The 8941-nt window shown below is 50.6% G+C and overlaps 2 protein-coding genes across 2 annotated transcripts; both read left to right on the top strand.

The window, feature by feature from the left end:
* The first annotated feature begins 610 nt into the window (after window positions 1-610).
* Window positions 611-1450, top strand: LOC124683463 (60S ribosomal protein L5, mitochondrial-like). Its single transcript, XM_047217971.1, has one exon. It carries the CDS (start codon window positions 654-656, stop codon window positions 1209-1211), a length of 558 nt encoding a protein of 185 aa, XP_047073927.1. The 5' UTR covers window positions 611-653; the 3' UTR covers window positions 1212-1450.
* Window positions 1451-6620: 5170 nt separating this feature from the next.
* On the top strand, window positions 6621-8424 carry LOC124657242 (protein IQ-DOMAIN 5-like). Its single transcript, XM_047195827.1, has 3 exons — window positions 6621-6722; window positions 8103-8359; window positions 8406-8424. The coding sequence occupies exons 1-3, from the start codon at window positions 6621-6623 to the stop codon at window positions 8422-8424; spliced, it is 378 nt and encodes a 125-aa protein (XP_047051783.1).
* Window positions 8425-8941: the final 517 nt, after the last annotated feature.

Below are 8941 nucleotides of genomic sequence, written 5' to 3'. Positions count from 1 at the left end.
ACACATGCAAAATGTTGACTCTTCACATCATGCCTGTCATGACATTGCCATCTTTTACACTAATCTTATGAACTCTGTTTTTTTAGTCTATTCTTATCACCTGAGGCTGCGGAGGAAAATATTTTGTAGTATTAGATACTTACGTTACTGGATGATGCATGCCTCGAGACAAATTTTCTTGAGTGTTAAAAAAAAAGATAATTTTTCTTGCTTATACATCTCTATGGTCTGAGAATCGCTCAAAGCATAGAGTAGTTATCTTGTTTCTTCGTCCTATAGTGGAAAAGACGGAGTGTGCGTGTGCGCTTTGGTGGTTTTCACTAAGTATCATACAAATTGGCAGGTCCAGAGAGCCATACATTTCCCAAAGTTGTAATATTGTGCTGCAGAGTGACCTTATGAAAATGACATCAGTAAAACATGGAAATGTATTTTTATTATATTTTATTATTATAATTGTGCTCAAAGTGTTACATTAAGGACCATGTCAATCTCCTAATGATATTTCTCGATTGAAATTTGGTTGTTATGGATTTGAGATGATTGGGAGTAGTTAGTGGTGATGCTGCTGGTAGAAATTGCTAACAGATAATTTATTTGCGCAGACACGTCGGGTGGGTAACAAGGCCAAGGGCGCGAAAAGCGGAAAAGCCATGATGTTTCCGCTCCATTTTCATTACGAAGATGTATTGCGTGAGGACCTGCTGCTCAAACTCAATCACACCAATGTCATGGAAGTCCCCGGACTGTTTGAGATCAGACTGGTACCAAAATCTACCTCTGATGCCAAAATCCAATTTGGAAAGTTAGCCATGGAGATTCTGTGTGGTCAGAGATCCATACAGGCACAATTGCCCGACCATTTGAAATCAGGAAGGTCGGGATCCAATGCGTTCCTGGCGTCCCAGAAAGACGCTACATCTCTAAGACAAAGCATCATTCGAGGGCATGGAATGTACAATTTCCTGGTCAGAGTCTTGACAGTAATGTCTATGTTGGATTCTAAGGTATCAATTGAACAGGGAAACTGCATCAAGTTCTTCATGGCAACTGAGTTTTGCGAGTTCTCCCCAGAGATAGAAGATCATTTCGAGATCTTTGAGAACATTGGAGGGTTCAATGTGACAATTGTCACTTCCGCCAGTTCAAAAGAGGAGACTTCCCTTCTGTGGAGTGGCTTTTTGCTCAAAGATGAAGGTGAAATTAACTAAGATGCTGGAGATGAAGCAGTGAGAGATCACAAGCTTCATGGCTAAATATGAACTAAGATGAAAGCTTTTAGCATTTTGCAATCTGATCTTTTCCCAGGTCAAGCATTCCAAGATGCCAAGAATGAAAATGTTGGGTACTTGGCTTTTCTTGCTGCATTAGTAGCCAGTTACTTGTGAAGTTTTGCCTCTCAAGTAGGCTATGATTCTGGATAGCAACTGGTGTAGATTTTATTTTGTTACCTGAAGCTAGCCAATATTTGTCTTGTGCCTAAACTTTATCATTCGAACTGATAACACATTTACCAAGACGCTGTGTTCCTTTTGTTGTTTTCCTTGTGGATGGACATATGGTGTATGTTAACTCAAGTGAAACCAGGAGAGCAATTCCCAAGCATCATATTTCATTTTTTCCTAGGTGGTGGTCTCTTGTGAATTCTGGAAATTAGCTTGTTCTTTTTGTTGGAACGATGTGTTGGGCTAATGTAATGCAATTGTAGTTTGTTTGGTTGCCGGCATTATCCTTCCCTCTACTATGATTAATCTTCTCTCTAATTACAAGCTTGAAGTAAATAGTTCTCAACGTTCCCTATTTTCAAACCCTTTGTACCAACTATTCTTTTTAGACCAGTGACTTGCTGTTGCCATTAACCATGCAGAAACAATTCAAAATGGAAAGCAACAAGCAATTCATGATAGCGTTAGAGAATAAGCATAAAATATTCACTGATCATTATAGAAATAATTATAGAAATCATCAGAGTACAATTTATGCTTCATCATCACTGCAACTCTCTACAACCACATTCCCATTTCTTGTGCATCTGAAAAAAATGCAAGGTAGGAATACAATATTATACACCATTTATAAAAGGATGTCTCAACTTTGTTTAAATTTGAATGTATCCATATCCGATTTAGTATATAGATACATCCACATTTTGATGAAGTTGGAACATCTTTTTATGGACAAAGAGAATAATATATGAAGAACAAGATGAACATAGATCACATAACAATAGAAATAAAATGCAACCACAAAACATAGGAAAATAGAAATAGCACAATCGAGTTTCAAGGTCACATGACCAATACGAAAATATCCAAAGCAGCAGATAAATCAACATCCAAGTTCAAATGGTAGTGCATGACATGTGCAAATATCCAAAGCTAAACGAACATAACAAATCCTACTATTACTTTTTTTTACTGTTACACCACATGAGACATATAAATTTTAATTCCTTCTCCTGTCCGCATAAGGCTGGTGCCAACGCAGGCTGTAAGGCGGGCGGTATCGCCCGCGACGGGGCGATAGCGGGGCGAGAGGGCGGCGAGACGGCAGCGCGGGGCGACGGATCCACCGCTCAGCGGTAGCGCCCGCTACCGCCCGGCTGCCGCCCGCGCTGGCGCGGAGAGGGAGGCGAGAGCGGGGCGAGAAGGGGGCGAGAGCGGGAGCGGCGCGCTGGCGGGTGGGGGCGGTAGCGGGGGCGAGAGCGGGTGGTGCGATCTGATTCGTCCACGTCAGCTAGCCGTTGGGTGATGTGGAGGAGAGAGAAGTGAGAGCTGGGACTATAGCCCGTGCACTGGCACCGTGGGGTGAGAGTGGGGTGAGAGTGAGGGTAAAAGCTGACGTGGCGAGGCTATAACCTGTGATGCATTGGCACCAGCCTAATGCCTCTTCAACCAATTGAGTATCCCTCACTTGACTTCATAGTACTACCTCTGTCTACAAATAGATATCTAAGATTTATTTAAATCCAGATGTATTTAGATGCTATTTAGTGTCTAGATACATCCAAATTTAGATAAACCTGCGATTTCTATTTATAGACGGAGGGAGTATATAACATGCAATGATTTTCAAATTTATCAAACAATTTAGTTGCCATGTAGTATTCCTCACTTCTTTCAGGAGCCCCACATTCCACAACTTTGTGCATGATGGCTTCAATTTCACTGGTCAATGTGACAATATTAGTGCATGTCGCCGAATTGCTATCAGTAGTAGGTACCTCCGAATCGCTTGTAGAAATAGAATTCTCAACTATGTCGTTGTATTCTCTTTGCACGGAATCATTCTTCTTATTTGGGTTAGAGGCAATACAAGCAATCCCACGCTTTAAGTTCCTGATAACTGGGCTACCTTGTACCTCCTCAGCATCATCATCACCAACACACTGGTTAGCATTCTTAGATCATCTCTAATAGACCCCCTTAAAAGGGCCCAAACCCGTATAATAACCGCCGATATACGGGGTAGGGCTCTACCCGGCCGTCTAGCAGACCCCGTAAAACAGGCCCCCGCGTCGATTTTTTACAGTTTCGGCTAAGGGGTGGCTTCTGGCCCCTTACTTATACGGGGCGGGAGGCTGAATACAGGGCCAACCCCTCACTTGTGGCGCGCTGAACTTTCAGGAAATCGCGCGGGCTAGGACCAAGCGACGGGTGCAGGAGCTCGTCCGTGCCTCGCGTCGGTCGCGGCAGGGGGCCGGGGCGGCGTCGTAGAGCACGTCGGGGGCTGCCCGCCGAGATGCTGCTGGATGACGCCGAGCAACGCCTCGTAGGCGGCGTGCGTCTGGGCTAGCGAGAGCACGCAGGGGTGCCTTGGTCCTAGGCTAGCGAGAGCACGCAGGGGCGGCGGCCGGGGCGGGGCAGCGCGCATGGGGTGGCAGCCGGCCGGGGTGGGGCAGCGCGCAGGGGTGGCGGCGGGGGGCGGCTGCCGGCCGGGGCAGGGCAGGGCTTGGGGTAGGGGGCCGGGTGGTTGGAGGAGGAAGAAGGAGAGGAGGAAGAAGAGAAAAAAAAAGAAATTGATTTGGCATATTTTAGGAATATACCCTTTTACAGTTTAGGGATACGTGGTCTGCTAGCTCGGACGAGTTTTCGGCCGATCGAAATCGAATACAGGGCCCTCTACAAACGAGCAGAAAAATACGGGGTCTATTAGACATGCTCTTAGCAGCCTTGGGCATGACTGAACTGTTCCCGTTGATATGCTCTTTCGGTCGGTAACATAACCTCAAGTTGCAGAAGTTCTACTTAAAACTTAGAGCAGCTCTGTAAAACCCTTTCAGTTCGGCGCCAGGATGAAGCGGCGACGGTGCATCTCGAATTGGTGGTCGCTTCCCTCGCGTGGCACCGGAGGCACCGGCACACGCCGCGAATTGAGGTACCAGCAGCCGCCCGGCAGGCCAGGATCTCGCCAAGGAACCGGTTGAACAGCCGCTGCGCGAAGTCCACAGGGACGTAGCGTCGGTTGGGTGGTTTTTTCTTTTTGCCGGCACGAGGATTCGGCCTCGCGCTCGTTCTTCGTCTTGCGGAACTGCCAGCCCTTGCCCGTGGTGTTGGTTATAGGCGGAGGAGTGGCCAGAACGCAGCCGGCCCGCTCCTCTTAAAAAGGCTCGGCGCTCCATCGCCTACAACACAGGCATGCGGGAGGTGGGGCAGCGCTATGAACGCATCGCAAAAACCGAAGAGGCACCGGCAACCATCACTAGCGCGCGGAAGACGAAACACGCATGGTCGCTGGCCAGCGAGCCCGAAGGAGAAAGATACGAACGCCCGTGCGTTGACCGCGTTGTGTTCATGGTGATCTATTCCGAACGCAAATTGAACCGTGAATGCGTCGGTGCAGGCTTGCCAATTAGAGATGCCCTAAGGGCATCTCCAACGGGGGCGTCCGTTTGCATTCGCCCGAGCCAAAAATGAGTATGGAATACGCTCCAGCGGGGCGACACATATTGACTGGGCCGTCCGTAGCGACGCAAACCCGACGCATATTTGCGCCTGGGATGAGTCGCGGCGGACGATGCACAGACGCCCCAAGTGATCGCTCGCTTTCGGCCCGCCTGGTAGCGAGCCTGTATCGAAGGCATCGCTTCCGCGTCTGCGCCGCATCCTTCGTCATCAATGTCGCGACTGCCTCTTCTGCGCACACACTAGTGGGCGGCAACTGGTCTTCTGCGCCGCCTTCAATGGCATCGTTTCCCGCGCGCGGCCGGCCTTAAAAGTCGACCGACATCGTTCCTGCCATTTCTCACACCTCCACTCCCACCACCGCCGCGCGCCACCGTAGCACCATAGGTAAGAAGAAGAACGACTTCGAGGCGTCCGGCAGCGACACCAAGAAGGCGAAGCGGGCGCACAGGGTGCCGCTGCCCGTCAGTGTGGCGCGGCTCATGCACGCGAACTAGACGTCGTGCGACGACTGGAGGGACATGCACATGCCTGGTGGCTGGCGGCTGAGCTACCTCCGGTGTGGGCTGCTCAACCTCTTCCGCTGGAGTGGGCTGCTCTACCTCTACCACCGGCCTGGGCTACTCCACCTCACGCACCACCACCGGCCTGGGCTGCTCCACCTCCACCACCGCCGGCGGCACCAGCGTATGTTCCGCCGCTTCCCAACTGGCCGTGGGTGGTACTGGAGCTCGTCGCGATTGACATCGACAACGAGAACTAGTAGGCGCAGGCGTTCTTGGGGTTTTATTTTCCTTTCTTTACTATGTAATTTATGTTTTCATGTTAAAAAAATGCAAAATCGAAAATGCGTCATGCCGCTCGAGCCACCCAACGCAAACGGACGCGCGGTCGATTTCGACCATTTAAGCCAACACAAATGGAAGTGGCGCGCGAATATTTTCGCGTTCAAAATGCGCCGCCCCGTTGAAGATGTCCTAATTCATGAGGGGTTGATTGCCCGAGAAACAGGTGAGACTTGAACTCACCTGCCACCTTGTGATGGAGTACCATGCTCCCAGCTTTTAGCCTCTTCCCGTCCAATGACAGAGTGCGGTGGCGCTGCTGCATCCAGAGACCAGAGGCCAGAGCACGTACGTAGTCGCGCGCGGACAGCGCGGTCCCCGTGACGATAAAGCCGCTCCTGTACCGACCACCCACCGGCGCCCTCACGGCACTCTCGCGCGCCCGAGCCCCGCCGCACTTATTACTCGTCTCTCTTCACCTCACCTCACCTCCCACCTCGTACGGCAAATCCGATCCATGCAGCGATCGATCGATCGATCGAGCTACCACAAGTTAAAGTAGCCGCGCATTGCGTACGTAGCATACATGGGCAAGAAGCCCGGCGGCGCCGGCGGCGGCGGTGGCTGGCTGGCCACCGTCAGGAAGGTCTTCAAGACCAGCCCCTCCTCCTCCCCTTCCAAGGCCAACAAGGTGATCTTGCTCCCTGAGTTCTCTGGCCATTCTGTACGTAGTTACCAGTCAGTCACTGATGATGTTGGTTGGTCGTCGGGGCTGCAGGGGCCGGGAGGCGGGGAGCAAGAGGCGGAGATAGTGTCCGTCGAGCACTTCCCGGCTGCCGACACGTCGTCGGAGGTGACGAATGACGGCAGCGGCGGGAGGGAGCGGGTGTGCGGCGGGGTGGAGGCGGAGGCAAGGAGGGCGCGCCGCGCCATGGCGTCGAGGATGGCGAGGCTCGCGGCCCTGCGCGGCAGGGCGGCCGGCAGGGAGGACCGCGCCGCCGTGCGCATCCAGGCATTCTACAGAGGTTACTTGGTACGCGACGTTTCTCCTGCCAAAGTTCTTCCAGATTAATCTACATCTTCACGAAGATAAACAAGTTTCTGCGAAAACTGAAACGTATTTTTTGAGTAACGTTTTGACTGAACCTTGCGGTACTGTTAATTAAGTTCTGTTCTTCCAGCGACCCTGACACTGTGTTGGTAACGACTGACCAGTGCTAAACGAAGCTCTTTTCCAGTTAAGAGCAGCTTGCTTCCACTGTTTACATGCTATAAAAAGCGTGCAGGTATCAGGATTGCTTGCGATTAAGGGCATTAAAAAGGTGGCTTTCAGCAAGAAAGAACTATGATTAGATCACCATCATAGTTGCCGTTAAGTACACAGTTCACTCACCTAGTCGCCACATTTCCCCAATCCAAAGAGGCGGTACCTAGGCAATTGGGGAGTTGCCGACTTTGAGTTTAGTTTGTATGTGATGTTAAAATACTAGTTTTTATCTATTTTTCATTAATTAATTAGACAATTTATGCTCTGCTCAATTAGTAGATTGGAGCAAAGCTTTTGCCTCCTTTAAAAAAAGTTGAGCAAATATCACAAAAAAAAAATTATAGGGGTAAAATTTCACAAAACCACGTCGGAAGAAAATTTGATCAGAAAACAACAACTTTTAGTCTAAGTTGTTAAGGAAACCAAATTCTCAAGATTTGATATGTTTGACAACCTGAGCCCACTGGTCAAGTGCCACGCGAGGCTGCTCTGTAATTTCCTTTTTGCTCTAGCCATACTTGAACCAAACTGTAAGGTTCCTCTCGATCTCTCTTAGTATTTCACATGGATTCGAATTTGAATTACACAGGTTCCAGCTGCCGTCAGAAGGGTTCAGGTCTTTGACACAAACCATTTAGAGTTTTCCCTTTTTCTTTTTCTTTGAAGCTGTTTGCCAAAATTCGTTGCAAAATTCAGAAGAGTTCAGAAAATGTGAGAACTTCCAAAGGCTCGATCAACACCTGATAACCCCATCAGAGATTTAAAAAAAACTACAAATTATAAAAGACACATGATTTGTTTGGCCTTTTTTTTTTGAATTTTCTTAGGCTGTTTTATTAGCAAGTTGTAGTCTTGTACTATGCACATGCAAAGACTGATCAGGCGGTAAAAGTTACAGTAGTGATTGGGTTGAATTTTTTGCAAGGACCTACAAAATTGATTGATATCCCGATTTGATAATTTATTTAAAGCTATTGAAAGTTGAGGGTTTGTCGGTTAAAATTGGGTGTCGGTTGAGAGTGGAATAATAGAGGATGTTTCTCATTTTCTCAAGAAGAACAATGTGCTGAAAAGTTTAGATTCACACTTGCTTGCAGGGGAGTTCAAAATGAAATGACACTGAATGTGTGCACCTGTTGTGTTCAGGCTAGGAGAGCCCTGCGCGCGCTGCGCGGGCTGGTGCGTTTGCAGGCGCTGGTGCGCGGCCACCAGGTGCGTCGCCAGGTCCGCCAGACCATGCGCTCCATGCAGGCGCTCGTCCGCGCGCAGGACCGCGTCCGCGCCCGCCGGCTCACCTCCCACGTCGACGCGCGCGGCCGACCTGCCGCCGTCCCATCGCACGGCGGTGGTCGGCACTCCTACGGGCACGACCGCCTCTTCTTCGACGACGAACAGGGCGAGGAGTACGCCGAGACGGAGGCGCAGGTACGGCGACCAAGAAACAGGCAGAGCAGCATGGGCAACTTGAGCCCGTTCCAGGAAGGGTGGGACGCCGTCACTCGAGCCGGAAGCTTGCGTCGTCACGGCGGCGACACCGCGGCGTGGGCACCTGCCTACGCACACGGCTTCCAGCAGCAGGAGCACAAGGTGCGTCTGCCTGGCCATTCTCTCTGTACAAATGCAATTCCATCATGAGCATCAGTGAGAAGTAATTCAAGATCAAGACTCTTGCAGCTACAGTGCGACGAGCAGGACCAGCGCAAGGTCGGCTGGGACTGGCTGGAGCGCTGCATGGAGCCGAGCACCATGCCGCCGGGGCCGGCCAGCCAGCACCTGGCGGCGGAGACGTCGTACGTGACCGCCTTGGCCACGGCCAGTACGGAAGGCGTTTCGGAGAGGACCGTGGATATGGACCCGAGCAGGAAGAGCCCGCCCAAGGACCTGTACCCGGTGCGCGCTGGCGCCGAGGTGATCCCAGGGTACATGGCAGCGACGCAGTCGGCGCGCGCCAAGGCACGCATGGCTGCTCCAAGGGCGCACAACCG

The sequence above is a fragment of the Lolium rigidum genome, chromosome 1 (genome assembly GCF_022539505.1).
Source record: "Lolium rigidum isolate FL_2022 chromosome 1, APGP_CSIRO_Lrig_0.1, whole genome shotgun sequence".
Classification (NCBI taxonomy): Eukaryota; Viridiplantae; Streptophyta; class Magnoliopsida; order Poales; family Poaceae; genus Lolium; species Lolium rigidum.
This window is presented reverse-complemented; position numbering and strand designations above follow the sequence as displayed.